This window comes from Gossypium hirsutum, chromosome A13, assembly GCF_007990345.1.
Source record: "Gossypium hirsutum isolate 1008001.06 chromosome A13, Gossypium_hirsutum_v2.1, whole genome shotgun sequence".
NCBI classification, from domain to species: Eukaryota; Viridiplantae; Streptophyta; class Magnoliopsida; order Malvales; family Malvaceae; genus Gossypium; species Gossypium hirsutum.
Genome location: NC_053436.1, coordinates 110,860,892 through 110,880,915, shown reverse-complemented (window position 1 = coordinate 110,880,915; position 20,024 = coordinate 110,860,892). Strand labels below are relative to the sequence as shown.

The following is a 20,024-nucleotide window of genomic DNA, read 5'->3' as shown; positions in this document are numbered from 1 at the left end:
AAAGTTTGCTGGTTTCCATTTGTACTTTGCTTTGGACTTTTCTTTAAACGTAAATTGTACAAATAGTCACTCAACTATGTTGGTGTTTCTGTTTTGATCATCTAACTTTAAAAATTTTCAATTTAGGCACCAATATTTGAATTCGTTCCCGTTTCAGTCACCCGTTGTTAAATTGGTAAGGAAAAGCCTTTTTCTAACTGGAATAATAACATACTTAGTCTTCAATACTTATACTTTCTATCAATTTTATCTTAATTCTAAATAATTTAATAAATTTAACCCTTCACATTTACAAATTCTATCAATTTGATCATCAAATTTCCTAATCAAACTTCCAACTTTTAAAATAGAGGCATTCCACATCTATAAATTTGTAACCCCCCCAAATTTTTTTCTCTCAACTAATTAACCGTTTTTTGAGCCAATTCCTGATACTAATGAGTTTATCTTACAATATAAGAGAAAATTATGAACATTTAATTTTTCATAAGAAAAAAAATGCGAAATAATTAATTGAAGTTCCTTTTGTTAATTGGTAATGATTTTTGTAATTTTATAAATTGAAAGAGATTATTATGTGTTCTATTTATCTTTAATTATTTGTATTTCACTTTTAAATCCGCAATAAGCAATACATATCACTAAAAATCCGGTTTAGTGTTAAATCATTTACCAAATTAATTAAAAACTACAATTATGCTAGCCAGAGTGGAATATTATTTTTTAAAAATATTAAATTATTTATATAGATTTATTGTATATTATATTTTTCAAATTATATTTTCTATTATTTTTAATGGTGTTTAGTTAATTTCTAGCACTAAATAAAAAATATAAAAAAGGGTTATATACCGAATTGAATAATTTCAACCATAAATAAAACAATTAATAGATGTAGAGTGCCTCTGTTTTAAAACCTGAAAGCTTTAGTTAGGAAGTTTGAGGATCAAATGGATAAAATTTGTAAATATGAAGGGTTATATTTGTTGAATTATTTAGAATTGAGACCAAATTGATAGAATAAGTAAGTATTGATGATTAAATGTGATATTATAAAAATTACAAAAAGACTTTCCGTTATCAATTTAATGGTGGGTGACCAAAAAAGGAACGGATTCAAACGTTAGTGCCTAAATTGAAAATATTAAAGTTAGGTGACCAAAACAACAATGCGGGCATAGTTGGGTGACCATTTGTATAAGTTACTCTTTCTTTAATAATATCTTTGATTGAGAAATGATAAAATTAAGAAATAGTTTTAATTGGATAAATTAAAAATAAAAATTAAAAATTACACTTAAAGTATCAAAATTATGTATCAACTTATTCAAGCTTGATTGCATCATACAAATCAACATTGACGGAAAATACACCAAAATGATTAAAATTTTAATCAAAATGAAACTTAAATGGCTCAAGATTGATTTTTTTTATTTTATTTTACGGTTCATGTTCGAGGTTTGTGATTATCCTTTTTAAGAGAGTCATATCCAATATTCGAATTTGCATCTTCCCTTAAAAGTATAATATACTTTACTACTACACCCAACTCTTAATAATACTGAATGCGAATTTATCTCGACAATAATATGTACCAAACACTAGCCATTTATGGTGAGTAGGTTGGCTTCAATTTCAATGGCTGAAAACAACATATCATATAATAAAACACCTACAATATGGACCGTTGCATATCATCCACACACTTATATATGGATAAGGGAGGGGCTTTAACCCCTTAAAACGAGAATTTTGTTTTGCTTATTATACACTATATTTTCTTGATTTAGTCTTTTTGAAAATGATGGTAATTTTTAAAAATAAGTATAATAATAATTTTAACCCTCAACATTTATACATAGTGTCAATTTAGTCTTAATTTTAAAAATTTAACCCTAAGAATTTACACCTTGTGTAATTTGATCTTTCTTTTTTGCCATATTGCTTTTCTTTGTAGCCCCTTTACCTAAATTATTTAATATATATATATTAGCTAAGTTTGATTGAAATGGAAATACCAAAAAATCCAAAATAATAATCTTCATCTTTTTCTCATTCTTTTAAAATAGAAAATTTTCCATTTAGGTCTCTTTATAATTTATAAAAGTTTAAATTAGTAATGGTAAAATTACACATTGACCCCCTAGAAATGATAAATTTTTAAAAATTATAAAGATATAGACTATTAAAATGGTAAAATTACATTTTTACTATCGTAAAAATATACAATATAATTTCAACCCCTTAAAAAATAAAGAATCAAATTACATTAAAATAAATAATAAAAAAAAGTCTACACATTGTGAAATTCAACTAAAATAAAAGAAAAATATCAATTTAATCAAAAGGTATTTTAGTATTGATATGATTTTGTCTATTTATTGAAACATAATTTAGTAATTTCAAAAACTATCTACTTTCATTTAGATACAAGGTGCAGCCTTCAAATATGATAAATTTTTTAATTTAGTCCTTTTAGAAAATTTAAAATCATATTTTTATAATATTAAAATTAAATTTTATTCCTTTAAAATATTTTATAATTTAATACTACGTTTTAAAATTTATGACCTTTTAAACTAGAAAACTTTTCGGTTCTGCCCTTCATCACTAATACCGGTGTTTAATATTTTAACATTCTAATTATGGATAATGCATGTTGAATTTGATTAATCGTTTAATAAGTATTAATATATGTCATATTTTAGAACGATATAATAGATATATTGGACCGCATTGGCTCCCAAAAATGGTAAATTTATACTCTGAAAATTTATGATTATCTTTGACTCTAAAGTAATTTTCTGGTTTCTTCCCTGTGTGAATATATGTCTATATATATCAGTTGCGATACGGACAAGAAAGGAAGAAGCTGAGCAGCAAAATGGGTGAAACAGAGGGGTGTAGCAAACACAAAAGATGGAGTCTTCAAGGCATGACTGCACTTGTCACCGGTGGTACCAAAGGCATCGGGTAATTTCCTCTCTTTATTTGATAAAAATTGGTGAAAAATAATTAAAACACGACGCGACATGAAATGAGTTGTCTCATTTACGTGATTTGATATGAATTTAGTGGAAATACACGTGAAAGGTTGTTGTTTTTCATATTGTCTTCAACGTGTTTGTTTTTATGTCAATATGATCAGGCATGCAATTGTGGAGGAATTAGCTGGACTTGGAGCAATTGTACATACATGCTCTCGAACTGAAACCGAGCTCAACGATTGCTTACTCGAATGGAAAGCAAAGGGTTTTCGAGTTACAGGTTCGGTGTGTGATGTTTCGAATCAAGCTCAAAGGGAGAATCTATTAAACACTGTTTCTTCTCAGTTCAATGGGAAGCTTAACATCCTGGTAAATTACTATTAATATTTAACAAATGAAAGATCAAGTTATGTTTTAGATAAATATCGCAAATTAATCCTCGAGATAGGCTTTCAACTTCGAAATCGAAAATCCGATCTGTTCAACCTAAACCAATCCAATTTAACCATTAAAAAAATATCAAAAATCCAAATCCAAACTAATCGGAGATCAAAGCGACACAATAAATAACCCAAAATGGTCTACACCTAGAGTGATTAGAACCCAAAATGATCCGATTCTCTCAAACGACTTCAATCCATAATAAATCGAAGTCGAAACGATCTTAACTTGAAAAATATCAAATTAATCTGATCGATATTGACCCGATGTAAAACTAACCCAATACATTCAATTAAGAGATCTACCACAAGAGTAAGATGTTTAAGGCTTAAATTAAATCAAATTCAACCTGGTTTCTATACATAAAAATCCCAATTCGAATCAGCACAAGTCTGCTCGAATCGGTTTTCGACACTATTACGAATCGGTTAAAAACTAGATGGACCTTGATAAATCCAAAGTTTGGTAGTGAGATGTGATACATGATGTGAGCACTGCTTAATCTCAGAGTTGTGCAATTATACGTTTGCAAGAGTCTTGCCCAGAGAAAAATGTCACTACTAAATCTCAACTATCCTAACTTTCGGATAATTGCAACCTAACCTAAGTACATTTAATATGAACTCTATCTAATGAAACTTTCTTACTGAAAGCTCTTCCTACACTCATTAAATGAATAAACATATATATACAATTGTAGTTTTGCTGCTTCAAAGTGTGAAAAGAGATGTGTCGAACACCTGAAACCGCACTGCAATACACACTGTAAGCTATGCATCAACATATCTGAATTGTGACGGTGAGTAAAATTTGCAGATAAATAATGTGGGGACGAATATAGCGAAAACGGTGATGGATTACACGACGGAAGATGTTTCGTTTTTGACGAGCACCAACTTCGAATCGGCTTATAACATCAGTGTATTGGCACATCCCCTTTTGATAGCTTCAGGTGCTGGAAGCATTGTGTTTATTTCTTCAATTGCTGGTATAACACCTGCATATCTTATGCCTATATATGGAGCCAACAAAGGTAACATTTCCTAGGTTCTATTCATATTATATATATTTGTGAGATTTATTAATCTGGTATTCCTTCAATTTCGCCATTAACTTGAGCATCAAATGCTAGTTCAAATCAAACACGAAGCTTATTTAAAACACATTAATGAAATTGTAAACAGATATATACCCACTACGTAGATAACTAGAATCTGAAGTACTAATTCGAGGATTAAGCTAAAACATTTCGAAGTTTAGAAATCAATTTAAAATATAGGTGATAATTTGAAGATGTTTGATACGATTAACCCTATTATTTTTGTATAAATACATGTATATGTGTATATATAAGTATAAAATTGTGTGATTTTGTTGTAGGGGCCATGAACCAAATTGCAAAATTCTTGGCATGTGATTGGGCAAGAGATAATATTAGGGTTAATATTGTCACCCCGGGGGTGATCAAAACTCCCCACACTTTACCTGTAATGCTCTTCCTTATGTTTACCTTTTATATTTTTTACTAGTATGAAGCTTGAGTTTGATTTAAAATTTAAAATTTGATTTGAATTGGATTGAATTTTGTTTTTAAAGTTTAAACTTAAATTCGAGATAAATATCCGAATTTGCTTGATTAGACTTTGTTCATTTTGTTAGAAATTTGTTTGATTCCTATACTTGAATTCAAATTCAAGTATTTATGCTCAAGCTCGAGTTCGAGTTCGAATTAAGATTTATCGGTTGCTAGCTAAAATATAAAACAAATGAAGAGCTTATTAAACTTGTATACTTGAGTCGAGCATTAATACATTCAAGGGTGGAGCTGGGGGCACCTTCCCCTAAAATGAAAATTACAGTTTTAGGTTGTTTATAATTTATAAAATTTTAAATTAGTAGTGATAAAATTGCACTTTGACCTCTAAAAATAATAAAAAATTGATTTGATCTTTTAAAAATTATAAAGATATATGCTATTAAAATGATGAAATTGTATTTTTATTATCGTAAAAATTACAATATAATTTCGACACCCCTAAAAAAATTTTCTAACTTTGCCCCCGAACTTAATTCCTGACCCGCCCCCCTCCCACCCTTGAAGATATTCAAATCAGCTCGACTCAATAATAATTGAAAAGAATTAATTTTTTTTCGAGTTGAAATGGACATAATATATACACTGATAAAATTTTATTGTACTTTTTTCCTTTTCCTTTTTCTTTTGCAGTATTTTGAAGGTAATAAAGAATTATTAGAGACAACCATGAGCCGAACACCATTAGCTCGGTTCGGAAAGCCAGAGGAAGTGTCGGCAATGGTGGCTTTCCTGTGCCTACCGGCAGCTTCCTATGTAACAGGGCAACTTATTTGTGTTGATGGTGGGATGACAGTGAATGGCATCTACTTTCCAAAGCAAATTAGGAAACACCATGAGCCATGTTATCGGATCAAATAATGTTATATTATAATAGAGTTAATATTTATTGTTTAACAAATAATACAACGTTTACCATTCAATTCCAAAATAACCATAATAAAAAAAATTTGAATCAACCTTTTTAGATTATCAAAATTGACCTAACTGACTTAATGTCAGTCGATTAATCGACTTAACCATTTTTTTTTCCTTTGAAGCATTGCTTGTTGCAATTAGATTAGAATTAGAAAAAGAAAAAATAAGAAACAAATGAGATTGAATTCATATAATGTTTGATATTTCTTTTTTTTAGAAATAAGAAACAAATGAGATTGAATTCATATAATGTTTGATATTTCTTTTTTTTAGAATAATATTTAATATTTTTTAAAAATGAGCAAATTAGTCCTAAACATTAAATCAAAGAGTAATTTCTATTAAAATTCCGTCTATTTATATTGTTAAAAACTAGTGTTCAACTTAAGACACGGATTTTCTCCAAACCTCAAATTTATCATTTCAACCAATATCTCATTGAATTTTTTATGAATTTTTTTATTAATACATTTTATATAAATTTTTTTACCAACATCGTGAGTATTTACCATAATCTAGTGTAACTGGGAGAATGACATGCTTTAGCGCACTTGATTTCACATCCTCCAAGTTATTGCAACAATAACAACCACGTCAATTGAGCTAAATCTTTCAAAATTATTGAAACATCCAACCAACTTGCAAAATCCACAATGAGTAAAAGCATCATAGATGCCCCTATATCAGGAGTTGGATTGCATTTTGCCTCCTCTACTCAATAAATAGATAGATTAATCCCTATGCATTAGATCAAACTTGTCATTTTGTTAAAAGTTTCATCTATTTCTATTGTTAAAAACATATCCCTATATGTCAACATGAGGTACACATAGCATGCCACATGTTATTGTCTAGTTATTTTGTCAGCTATGTTAGTTTTTAATAGTACAAATAGACAAAAATTTTAACAGAAAGGACTTGTTCTTTGATCAACGCACAAAATTTAATTTATCCATTTTTGAATAAAAAGAAAAAATGTAATTTAATTCCTAATACTGAAGCACCCATGATACTTTTACCTCTATAATACATTTTTTTATTGGACAAAATCCACAAATTATTTCATACACCCACTATGTGAGTGGTTAAAAAATATAGCTTTAAAAATAGTAGCTTTTAATATATATATATATATAATTGATAAAAAGGAAAAAAATTACTGTGAATTGCGGAAATAAATATTAATCAAAATGGATTGAGAAAATAGGGGTGAAATTAAATTATATATTTTTATGATAGTAAAAATAATTTATCATTTTAATAGTTTATATCTTTATATTTTTAAAGGATTAAATTAATTTTCTTTATATTTTTAAGAAGACTAAGATATAATTTTTACCATTATTAATTTAAAATTTTATTAATTACAAATTAACCCTAATGGAAAATTTTCTACTTTAGGAATATATGGGGCCACCCCTACCGACCATTAATTTCTTTAAAATGAAAAATGATATTCAGCATATCATCCACACACACGTACACTATCACTATGTGCATGCATGGTTGTATATCATCCACACACATAGAGTAAATTTCAAATTAGTTTAAAACATTAATTTTGAATTTTAATTTTCTTTTTGGATTCTTTTGTTGATTCAATTTATATATTTTTTAACTCGTGATATCAAATTCATTTAGAAGTTTTATAATATTAAAGATACACAAAAATAATATTTAATACATCGTTATTGAATAATAATACGACACATCATCATTGAATAAAACAAAAAAATAGTAGAAGATTTATAATTATTTAATCGATTTTTCTCCCTCTAAGCACGCTTTGCTGCAAATCAGGCTTATAAGATCCAACGGTAACAACTCTTTTATGGATAAGAAAGGCTTAATCTATCATTTGGTATTCAAGATCGGTATTCTTTTTTTAATATAATATTTGTGTTATATTTTTTTATCTAATCTGGTACTTGTATTTGACAAAAATTATATATTTTGATACCCAAAGGTAATGGTGTTAATTTTTTAGTGTTTAATTCGGATTTTAGAATTGATTTAAGGAAAGTTAAGTGCTTATATTATTAGTTTTTCTTCATGATTTTGTTAGAGTAAATTTAGTTTTAGTTGTAAATTTATTTAATTTTGCATATATTTTGTCAAATACAGTCCGATGACTGTGGTTTAATTAAAGTTTTAGGATTGATTTACGAAAGTTAATTGTTGATATTATTAGCTAATTATGAATTTTAGTCAAATTAATTCTAAAACCTGAATTAAACACTAAAAAAAATTAACATTGTTACCTTCAGGTACCAAAATGTATAACTTTTGTCAAATTCATGTACCAAATTAAACAAAAAAACAACACAGGTACCACATTAGAAAAAAATATCAAACTTAAGTACCAAATTATGTATTAAGCGATTAATGCAATTTTTTTGTGACATTGAGTATTAATTTTAAAAGAATGAATATTACTATATTGGATTTTTGGGTGTTTCCATATTTTTTTTTTGTAAATTTTCAATCAAATTTAACCGATAATTTTTTTTAGCTTTTCAAGTAAAAGAGTCACAAAAAAAAATCAAACTTGTAAAAAAGACTAAATTACATAATGTGTAAATGTTGAGAGTTAGATTTTTTAAAATCAAGACTAAATTAACTCAATGTATAAATATTAAGGGTTAAAATAGTTACTATGCCAATTTTAAAAGCCACCACCATTAGCTAGTTGGTGACAAAAAAAAATGAATGGTTAGGTGATCATTTTGTATATTTTCATGGTTGGGTAACAAAAAATGAAATTTACTAAATAATAATTTTGTAACTTTTCATAATTAAATGATAGAAAAAATACTAATAATTATGTAATTTACCCTTAATTTATCGATGTTAAAGCTACTTACCACTGTTAATGAAACTTTGAAACGTGTACGACAAGAACTTTGATACTTTACTTATTAGTCATTACCAGTGGACACCATTATTAACAATTTGAAAAACCAAGGGTGGTGAGTAGCCTTTCTTATCTATAAAACAATTTAGTCCCTGCATTTTTCGAATCGATCATTTTTAGTTTTGATCAAAATAATAGCACTTAAATTTGTTTGATTAAATTCAATTACTGGTTATGTACTATGCGTACAGTCATAGATTTAGTTTATTTTCTTTAGTTGGGTCTTTCTAAGCCCTTATTCTTTTCATATTTTGAAATTTTAATCTTGACACAAATGAGAGTCGTTAATACACTAACTAGATTTTTATGTAGATATAATAAACTGACATGACATTACACATATGATAATATATTTTGACTCATTGAATTTTAGAAATAGCATAACTTTACTTGATGAATATAATAGTTACTATTTGGTAAGGACTGAAAAAATATTAAAATTTGGAGAGTAAAAGAGCTAAAAATGATCATATAAAAGTATAGGGATTAAATTCATAACTTTTGCAAAATACAGGGACTAATGACAGAATATAACCTTGATTTGAAGATAAATGGTACATGATGAATCTCGTTCTGTGGTTGAAAACAATTCTGATTTACAGCATATTATCCATCCATCCATATATATATATATGTACACATATATATGAAGCACCATAAAAAAGGAAGGTGAGAAAGTAAGCAAAATGGGAGAAGCAGAGGGGTGTAGCAAAGACAAAAGATGGAGTCTTCAAGGCATGACTGCACTTGTCACCGGTGGTACCAAAGGCATCGGGTACTTTCCTTTCCTGTTAGATAAAAATAGGGTAAATTATACCTGACAAAACTATTAATAAATTTACATTTTGATTATTTAATTTTAAAAAGTTAAAAGTTCATTATTATTTTTGGGTCATTAGGTTTTTTTAAAGTTCGATTATCGAGTTTTAAGTGACAATTTGTCAATTGGTATGTGGATCAGTATCTATTAATGAGGAGAAAAACATACATTGAATCCAAGTCGATTTAAAATTCGTGACATTTAAAGTTGTTTTATATAAAAAAATTGAACTGTAGAATAAAAGGGGAAAAAAAGTTTTCGAATGATATAGGCAATGCGAAAAGAGAATGTCATATAACAACGATTTTAATAGCCTAGTAACTTAAAATGGAAACTTTCGAATAATTCATTAACCATTTTGTAACTTTTGAAATTCAGTAATTAAAATGTAAACTTACTAATGATTTAATTACGTTAAATATAATTTACTCATAAAAATAAGAGAAAAATAACTAAAACACAACAACACACTTAAAAGGGATAATCTTATTTTCTGGTTGAGACAGATTTGATGAGAATCTAGTGGAAATCCACACGAAATGGTTACTCTTTTTTTTTTCGTTATTATTTTTGTCTTCAACGTGTTTGTTTTTATGTGAATGTGACAAACCAAGTATAGTGCAATTAATACGATGATGATCAGGAATGCAATCGTAGAGGAATTAGCTGCATTCGGAGCGATTGTGCATACATGTTCTCGAACTGAAACTGAGCTCAATGATTGCTTACTCGAATGGAAGGCAAAGGGTTTACGAGTTACTGGTTCAGTGTGTGATGTTTCGAATCAAGCTCAAAGGGAAAATCTACTAAACACGGTTTCTTCTGAGTTTAATGGGAAGCTTAACATCCTGGTAAATTACTGCAAATATTTATGTGTATGTATATATTGCAAATTCATCCTCGAGATAGGCTTGTTTAAATCTTTTGATTACTTGTGCTCTAATATTCAAGCTAGATCTTGTCATTTAATCTTAATTGGGGTTAATAAAGTAATTTTAATCCATTTCATCAAAAAGTTCAGGGTAAATTACAATTGACTTCACCCAACTATGATTTCTTTTTCGGTCACTCAATTATAAAAAGTTACAAAATGACCATCCAACTATTAGTAAATTTTTTTTAGTCACTCAACAATGAAAAGTTACAAAATGGTCACCTAACTATTTAATTTTGTGATTATTTGTCACTAGCTAGCTAGCGTAAAAGTAAAAACACTCAGAAAATTCAAGATAGTTTGGTGACCAAAAAAGAAAAAAAATAATAGTTGAGTGGCTACAGTATAGTTTACCCAAAAATTAATGATAATTGTAACCTTATAGAATCAATTTTTTTTTCAAGGGAGATCAAATATAATATACACCATCAAGTAAATTGTGGGTAAGGTTAGAGGTGTTGATGGCTGGGAGGGTCGGGTTGAGTTTGGGCTGGGCTTAAACATGATATTGATATATTTTATACTTGTTCAAATCGAACCTAGCAAAAAAATATGGGCCTAAAATTTTACCCTAACATGCTCATATTATATTTTAATCATTTTGAAAAATATTTATATTATTTTTATTTAATATTTAATAGTTTTATTTTTTTGCATTTAATAAAATTTTATATATAAACATCTTAATATTTTTAATGTTTTTAGTATTATATATTACTATAGATTTATTTCTTTTTGTGTTGTAAATTTCATAATATAATAAATATTACAAACATAGATAATGAGTTGAGTTGAGCACGCGTCTTGAATGCTTGAGCTTGAGCAAGGCCCATATTTTAAATAGGTCTAATTTTTTTGTCTAGACCCATTTTTTGGTCATAATATTTTGGGTTGGGTTTTGCAATTATAGTCCCATCAAATTTTACTTAAATATGAAAATTCGATCTATTCTACTTGAATATGTTCAATTTAACAATAAAAAAATTCAACACTTTGAAGCCAAATTGACCTGAAGCTAAAATAACCTAAAAGGACCCAAATCCATAATGATTCAACACACAAAACCCGAGCTTTTTCCTTAAATGACACAAACCGAAAATAAATCAAAATTGAAATAACTCTAATATGAAATAATGTACAACTAAAATTCACACAAACCAAAATAACTCAAAAATTTAAAGCTTGTACTAACCCAATCCAATCAATTAACAAAACTATCTTGAAAGTGAGATGTTTTCAAAATTATTCTTTTACAAAGTTATGTTATTAGGAGGATTTTTGATTTTTTAATATATTTATAGTTGAATGTATCTAAGAGGTCCCACTATTATAGGAACTTGATTAAATTAGTCCCTCTACTATTAAATGGATCAATTTAGACCCTATATTATTAAAAAAGAATCAATTAAGGCCTAATTGAAATAGATATAACATCTACTGTTTTAAAAAATATAATTTACAATTTAACAGATTTAATATTTTTAATTTTTTTATGGTTTTGTAAATGAAACATTTTGTTTGGAATTGAAGTGCAAATGAATTCTTTTTGTACTAAAGGGACTAAATTAATCCATTTAATAATAGGACTAAATTAATCTAGTCACAATTATGCAGGGACCTCCCATGGAATTTAACCTATGTTTATATAAAATTAATAAAAATTTGGATTTGAATTGAACTCGTAAAATTTGCAGATAAATAACGTGGGAACGAATATAGGGAAAATGGTGACAGATTACACGGCGGAAGATGTTTCATTTTTGACGAGCACCAACTTCGAATCTGCTTATAACATTAGTGTATTGGCACATCCCCTTCTGAAAGCTTCCGCCGCTGCAAGCGTTGTGTTTATTTCTTCTATTGCTGGTACATTACCTGTATTTAATACGTCTATATATGGAGTCAACAAAGGTAATATTCTACACGTTTTATATTTACGAAATTATTTTTTTACATATTGTGTTTTATTTATTTTTTTGGGATAAAGCAATATTTAGCCTTTGAACTTGGTATTTTTCAATTTGGTCCTTGAAACTTTTTTGGTCCACATTAGTCCCAAAACTTAGTAATCTTTTTTTCTTATTTGGTCCATGAACTTAGTTCAATTAAGGTGTGATAATGTACGACTTTAAGATTGTGTCATGTCATCACCTAAGAAAATTAAAAAATTGTATAAAATCTTAAAGCTACAAGTTTAGGGACCAATATTAGAGTTCCACACCATCATGCCCTAACAAAATCCAAGTTTGAGGACTAGATTGAGGAAAGATGTCATGTTTAGGGACTAATATGGACCAAAAAAAAGTTTAGAGACCAAAGTTGGAGTGTTATCAAGTTCAAGGTGTACTCAAATTGTACTCTAGATTTTAAATTGGCCCTAGAACTTCAAAACTTTCTTTTCGAGTCTTTAAAATATCACTATCATATCAATAAGGTCCTTCTGACAACCTAACTAGTAGCTTGGGTGTTAATTGCCAGCTCAAATATAGTGTAGAGCATATTTAAAACGTATGGTTCAATTTTAATTATGTGCAAACAACTTGAATCTAATGTGTTTCCAATTTGATTCATATGTTTTAAATATGCACCATGTCAGATCTGAGCTATTATTTAATGCCTAAATTGATAGCCAAACTGACGAAAAGACTTGATTAATATAATACTAATACTTTGAAAACTCAATTAAAATATTTTTTTTGTTCAAAGACCAATTTAAAATCTTAGTGATAATTTGAGAATGTTCAATACAATTAACCACAGATATAAGCAGGTGGTAAGTAAAGCCTTGGCCCTTTCAAATGGAAAATTTGTACTTTAGCCCCTCTAAAATTGTCTGATTTTGTTGCAGTGGCCATGGATCATCTTTCGAAATTCTTAGCTTGTGACTGGGCAGGAGATAATATTAGAGTTAATACCATTGCACCAGCACTCATCAAAACTCCCCTCTCTCAACGTGTAAGAAACTCTTCCTTATGCTTATCTTTTACACTCCCTCCGTCCCAATAAACTTGTAATCGGTCTTGAACGAACTCGTGCCGTAAGGAGCTTGAGTTCAACTGAAATTTCAAAACCCGATTCGAGCTTGATTAAATTTCATTTTTCAAGTTTACTCGAACTTACTTGATTAGACTTGTTCACCTAATATGAAATGGACTCGATTCTTATTCTTGAATTCAAACTATGTAATTCTCTTTTTTTTCTAAGTCATTGAAATATTATTGAAACAAAATCTATAATTAATGTTAGAAGCTCAAGATTGGATTGAAATTTTTCAATTACTAATAATTAAAAAAAAAGGGTAAACTACACCCAAGGTCATTAAAAAATTAGTAAATTTACGTTTTGGTCACTCAACTTCAAAGAGTTACAAAATGGTCATTAAACTATTTGAAAGTTTTCATTTAAGTTACTAAACTATTAAAAAATTTGATATAAGTCAAGAGGTTGTTAAGTTTTTTTTTTACAAAAAAAATCGGCTAAGAAGCTCCAAGCGACGATTTGATGATTGGTACAGTGGGTCAGTACCCATTGATGAGTAGAAGAACATACCTTGGATCCAAGTCGATCTAGCAGTCAGTGTCGGAGATCGGAGAAGAAAGTTGTTTGGATTTTGGTTTGTAGATTCGTGATTTTCAAAGCTGTTTCATGGCAAAAAAAAAAAGTTGAATTGTAGAAAAGAAGGGGAAGGAGAACTTTCGATTGGTGCAAGCGGCGCAAACAGAGAAACCTATACAACAACTATTTTAACAGCCCAGTGACTAAAATAAAAACTTTTGAATAGTTTAGTGATCATTTTGTAACTTTTTTAAGTTGGGTGACTAAAACGTAAACTTACTATAGTTTAGTGACTTTGGGTGCAATTTACCCTAAAAACTTGATTAAACTTTTAAATAATTAAGATATTCAAATTAGCGGGCTCGATAGTTTGACTCGATAATGATAAAAAAGATTTTGAACTTATTTCTAATCAAATCCAAATAACTTTGTGTTACATTTATTAGGACTCAACATTTAGTTTTGATCATAACTAGACAACTATAGACATAATAGATACATTGATATATTATTTTTGCAGTTTTCTAAAGATAAAGAAGGAATAAATGCAATCATAAGTCGAACACCATTAGGACGGGCTGGCGAGCCGAAGGAAGTGTCGGCTATGGTTGCTTTCTTGTGCCTACCGGCGGCTTCATATGTAACAGGGCAGCTTATTTTTGTTGATGGTGGGATCACTGTGAATGGCCTCTGTTTTCCAAATCAAATTACAAAACACCACGAGCTATGAGCCACGAGCCAACTCAAATGTGTACGTAGTTTGTAAATTGTGATGTATAAGACCTGTTTGGGCAATGAGCAAGAGGATGTTGGAAATAAGTTATTGCAAAACAAATCTGTTAGCACTTACTGGAAAATAAATAAAGAAATATGAAATAAAAAATTATTGCATCGTGGTAAATCTATCGTCTTAGAAACAAATTCACCCTGATCGGTGTAATCATGTAACGGATCTCATCCTCCAAGGTTAACACAGTCCTTCGATATTCGTACACTCGAATATGGAAGATGGAACTTGATTAGTGTTGCTCTTATCAGGAAATTATGGTAGGAACAATTCGTAGGAAAGTTTGGAGGGGTCATAGTCGATCCCGCTTAAAACCCAAACTCGTGGACATAATTTTCTCTAAAGTGATTAAGGAAAAAAAAAAGACAATTTATAAAGAAATCGCAAACAGAAAGCGGAGGAGAGGAATGTTAACATAAGGGGAAAATAATAAAAAGGCAGGGGCAAAGAAGTAAAAAAAAGCACTGAAACTACCCCCACTATTTTCGTCCGAACAACCAAAAATTCCTAGATTTTTCGGACAGTAACTATGTGGAAAAAATAAGACTCTTGAAAAAAAATGTGATAAGCCTATGGCCCAATTGCTCAATAAGAGTAAGAAGTACAATTATAAAAAAACTCTTAATAGCTTGTATTTAACCAATATGGGATATACCCACTAACACCAACTGTAACACCCCTAACCCGTATCCGTCGCCAGATTAAGATTATGAGGCATTACTGAATAAAAACATAATCCCAAACATTCACATATTCATGCAAGTCATATTCATACATATTAAGCACATGGCTAATTAAATATAATACATGCACTATTAATCACATTGTCATTACGAATCATACCTCAAATTTAAACCATATCCATGGCATTCAAACAAACATAATTCCAACCCAATAATCATACGCATATCTTCAATTGAATAATATTTATCACAAATCATTTATTCATTAGCAAATATATTCAAACGCAAATACTTTCATTATAAACCAAACCATTATGTCAAGCTTCATCGAATACACAACATGTACATGTATATAAATATATATAATTAACATCTTATTAAAAATTCATATAACTCCCATAGTACATTATTACTCGAATCACTATTCATTTGGTAGATATCTTTTTCTCACTTACAATCTATATTAAACAGTTAATCACTTTAAATACATATACACTTACATGCAAACCAAACTAAATTCTATTCATTAACACAAAACATATCCTATATCATGTCATTCAAAATATGCGTTAAACAAGCTTAGTATACGAATTCACATTTATAATTAACCAAACATGTACCATAACCGAATTGACTAACCACATTTATACATACCATGACCAATTTATTAAGTACAACCAAATCCAATAATCATTTTCAAGCTATTTCTAAATCATAAAACACTAATCACATATACTTTTCATTCATTTCACATAACATTAAAATCAAAATGAGATAAACCATTGCCAAACATAATTCAAACTTTAAAGATAAGCCATATTCGCATGGCTCGATATATATACACATTCAAAGTTGAACAAAATACATATTAGCCTATACATGCCATAAGTTTCAAAATAAACTTTTAATAATACCGAAAGTTGACGATAGTGTGGATGACTTCGATCACGATCTCTGAGCTTGAAACTTACAACCAAAATCTATAAAACAGAGTAACAAAAACACACATAGAGTAAGCCAACTTAGCTTAGTAAGCCTTAAGCAATTTAAACAACTCAAGTAAATAATCAAATCATTTCATACAAGCCGAATCGTACCATTAAAGTTATACTTTAACTCAAATAAGTTAACTTGGTCGAATGTTCAAGGTCAATAATAACACCACATAAATACTTACCTATATAATCGAAAATATATAAGATCCAATATATCATCTCATAAAAACTTACCTATATAGCCAAATACACAAGGTTCATTATATTATCTCATATGGCCGAATATATAAGTTCAAATTGTCATCACATGTAACCTATGTTCAAGTTCAATAAAATATCTCATATGGCCGAATATACAAATTCAATATAACCTCATATGAAATTGAATATACAAGTTCAATATAACTTCACAAGCAGCCGAATATACAAACTCAATATGACCTCACATGTACATGCTTATGTGGCCAAATATAAAAGTCATTTAGATCAACTTACTTGCTCACTTTCCACATCAATGTGAAGTCTTATAGACATAGACTTAAAATAAATCACCGGTATAAAACCTGCTAGGCATAAGCCTGAATCACACACCGGCACAAAGCCTGCTAGACCCAAGGTCTGATATTTATTCACCGGCACTAAGCCTGCTAGGCACAAAGCCCGATCAAAGTCACCAGCACAAGGCTTGCTAGGCTCAAAGCCCGAATATCACAAATATAAACTCATTCCACAACATTTCATATATCGAATTGTACAATAACCCATGTAACACATACACACTTCCAGATGTTTTGATGTCATTCAAATACAACTCAATCACATTGATTCATCAATATTTCTCATTCGGCTAACATACTAATACATTAAAAAATTTTGAATCATCATAGTAAATCATTCTATGTTCAAAATAAACCATGTTTAACTGCTTAAAGACTTACCTCGGATATCGACGGATGTTACAAATCGGCTATTCGACTATTTTTGTTTTTCCCCGATCCAAGTTTGATTTCCTTTGTTCTTGATCTTGAATTTAGCTTGCAAAATGGCCGAACCCTAGTTCTTTTTCTTTTTCTTTCTTATTTATGGTTTCGGTGGATGTTGATATATGAACATAACTTAATATATTTTTATGTTATATGTTATATAATAACTTAACATTATTTTACCTTTTTAACCTTAGTTTTAAACATTTTATTTTCACTTATTATTGTCCATTACCGTTCACCCATTTTAATAATGGCCTATTTACAACTTAAGGTCTCCCACTCAATAAGCCAACATCAATTTGACCCTTATACTTAAAACCATCAAATTTTGAATTTACGCGATTAAGTCCTTTTATTTAATCAGACACCTAAACGACAAAATTAAATCACGAAAATTTCACAAATATAAATTCACACAAAATAAACACAGAAAATAATTTTAAAATATTTTTCTGACTCGGATTTGTGGTCCTAAAACCACAGTTCCGATTAGGGTCTAAATTGGGCGGTTACACCAACCCTTTGCATTACCAACAGAGGATTCATAGCCACCCTTTAACCCAAACTTTAATATTATTTTTGGAATGAATATCAAGTAGTTTATATATGAGCTTTGGTCTAATGTGCAATTTAATACATAAATTTTGACTTGGTGTAATTATTCACGTGAAACTTGAATTGTGATTCATATGTATACAAGAAACTTTGATTTTGATTCAATTGTCACATCTAAAGTAATGAATACTTACATTTATTTTCAAATTGTATTAACATAATTGTTTGTAGATGCAATATATCATTATAAAAAAGTGCTAATTTGATGATGCTGTTAGTGCTTTAGCTAAGCAAGCCCTATGAAAAACGAATTCACTCCGGACCTCATGTCACTATTGCTATAGAACTCCATTTTTGCTGGCATATAATAAGCTGAGCCTACCAAAAATCTACCAGAAGTCTCCAACCCCCAACAACAAGAGTCTTTAACAACCTCTCTATTCATGCAAGGGATTGGCACCACCACGAACCCTCATTTGAGATATAATCGGAGACCATCCTCCGATTGGTTCATGTTTTGTTTATCCTTCAACGGTCGTTGTCCCGCCCACAAATCGAACTTGAACCGAATATTTGAACCATCCCCTCCTTCCCATTTAAAACCCTAGGCCACTATCTCATAAACCTCTCCAAGTAGAGGAAACATTTGGCTCAACTTCATCACTCAAGAAAACATTAATTTTGAATTTTAATTTTCCTTTTGGATTTTTGTTGATTTGATTTGTATGTTTTTAACTCGTGATATCAAATTCATTTAGGAGTTTTATAATAATAAAGATACACAAAAATAATATTTAATACATCATTAGTGAAATAATAATATGACACATCATCATTGAATAAAACAAAAAAAAGTAGAAGATTTATAATTATTTAATTGATTTTCTCCCTCTAAAGCACTCTTTGCGCAAATCAGACTTATAAGATCCAACGATTACCATTCTTTTATGAATAAGAAAAGCTTAATATATCATTTGGTGTTCGAGATCAATATTCTTTTTCTAATGTAATATTTGAGTGATTAATTCGGGTTTTAGAATTGATTTGAGGAAAGTAAAGTGCTTATATTATTAGTTTTTCTTCATAATTTTGTTAATAGAGTAAATTTAGTTTTAGTTGTAAATTTATTTAATTTGTTAAATATAGTCCGATGATTGAGGTTTAATTAAAGTTATAGGACTGATTTTGTGAAAGTTAATTGTTAATATTATTAGCTAATTATGAATTTTAATCAAATCAATTCTAAAACTTGAATTAAACACTAAAAAAATTAGCATTCTTACCTTTAGGTACCAGAATGTATAACTTTTATCAAATACATGTACCAAATTAGACCAAAAAACAACACATGTACCACATTAGAAAAAAGTGTCAAACTTAAGTGCCAAATTATGTATTAAGTTTTTTTTTCTGATTTCAGTGATTAAATTATCTTTTTTTGAAAGGTTAAGTGATAAATGTAAAATTTTTTGTGGCATTAAGTATTAATTTTAAAAGAATGAAAATTATCTTGGATTTTTGAGTGTTTCCATTTTTTTTTGTAAATTTTCAATCAAATTTAGCTGATAAATTTTTTTAGGTTTTTAGGTAAAAGGGTCACAAAAAAAATCGAACTTGTAAAAAAGACCCAATTACATAATGTGTAAATGTTGAGGGGTAGATTTTTTAGAATCAAGACTAAATTGACACAATGTTTAAATATTGAGGGTTAAAATAGTTACTATGCCAATTTTAAAAGCCGCCACTATCAGCTAGTTGGCGACAAACAAAAACAAAATTGAATGGTTGGGAGACCATTTTGTATCTTTTCATGGTTGGGTAACAAAAAATGAAATTTATTAAGTAACAATTTTAT

The 20,024-nt window shown here is 28.9% G+C and overlaps 2 protein-coding genes across 3 annotated transcripts; both read left to right on the top strand.

Annotated features, from left to right (window-relative positions):
- The first annotated feature begins 2,641 nt into the window (after nucleotides 1-2,641).
- Nucleotides 2,642-6,185, top strand: LOC121212684 (tropinone reductase homolog At1g07440). 2 transcript variants are annotated; one of them, XM_041085938.1, is made up of 6 exons: nucleotides 2,642-2,752; nucleotides 2,846-2,973; nucleotides 3,149-3,356; nucleotides 4,245-4,461; nucleotides 4,809-4,915; nucleotides 5,656-6,185. In XM_041085938.1, exons 1-6 carry the CDS (start codon nucleotides 2,657-2,659, stop codon nucleotides 5,881-5,883), a joined length of 984 nt encoding a protein of 327 aa, XP_040941872.1. In that variant the 5' UTR covers nucleotides 2,642-2,656; the 3' UTR covers nucleotides 5,884-6,185. The 2 variants fall into 2 exon arrangements, with proteins under 2 accessions (XP_040941872.1, XP_040941873.1); XM_041085939.1 differs by lacking the exon at nucleotides 4,809-4,915 and having other exon boundaries at nucleotides 5,656-6,046.
- A 3,234-nt stretch (nucleotides 6,186-9,419) lies between these two features.
- Nucleotides 9,420-15,064, top strand: LOC107944113 (tropinone reductase homolog At5g06060). The gene is made up of 5 exons (XM_041085940.1): nucleotides 9,420-9,629; nucleotides 10,318-10,525; nucleotides 12,303-12,519; nucleotides 13,457-13,563; nucleotides 14,684-15,064. The coding sequence occupies exons 1-5, from the start codon at nucleotides 9,541-9,543 to the stop codon at nucleotides 14,891-14,893; spliced, it is 831 nt and encodes a 276-aa protein (XP_040941874.1). The 5' UTR covers nucleotides 9,420-9,540; the 3' UTR covers nucleotides 14,894-15,064.
- Nucleotides 15,065-20,024: the final 4,960 nt, after the last annotated feature.

What these genes read in the sequence shown, in the direction of transcription:
- LOC121212684 (XM_041085938.1), top strand. Translation starts at nt 2,657, where the DNA reads ATGTTGAATTTGATTAATCGTTTAATAAGTATTAATATATGTCATATT. An exon ending in ATGGGAAGCTTAACATCCTG is followed by an intron (nt 3,357 to 4,244) that starts GTAAATTACTAT and finishes TAAAATTTGCAG; the next exon opens with ATAAATAATGTGGGGACGAA. An exon ending in TATATATGGAGCCAACAAAG is followed by an intron (nt 4,462 to 4,808) that starts GTAACATTTCCT and finishes ATTTTGTTGTAG; the next exon opens with GGGCCATGAACCAAATTGCA.
- LOC107944113 (XM_041085940.1), top strand. Translation starts at nt 9,541, where the DNA reads ATGGGAGAAGCAGAGGGGTGTAGCAAAGACAAAAGATGGAGTCTTCAA. An exon ending in GGTGGTACCAAAGGCATCGG is followed by an intron (nt 9,630 to 10,317) that starts GTACTTTCCTTT and finishes GATGATGATCAG; the next exon opens with GAATGCAATCGTAGAGGAAT. An exon ending in ATGGGAAGCTTAACATCCTG is followed by an intron (nt 10,526 to 12,302) that starts GTAAATTACTGC and finishes TAAAATTTGCAG; the next exon opens with ATAAATAACGTGGGAACGAA.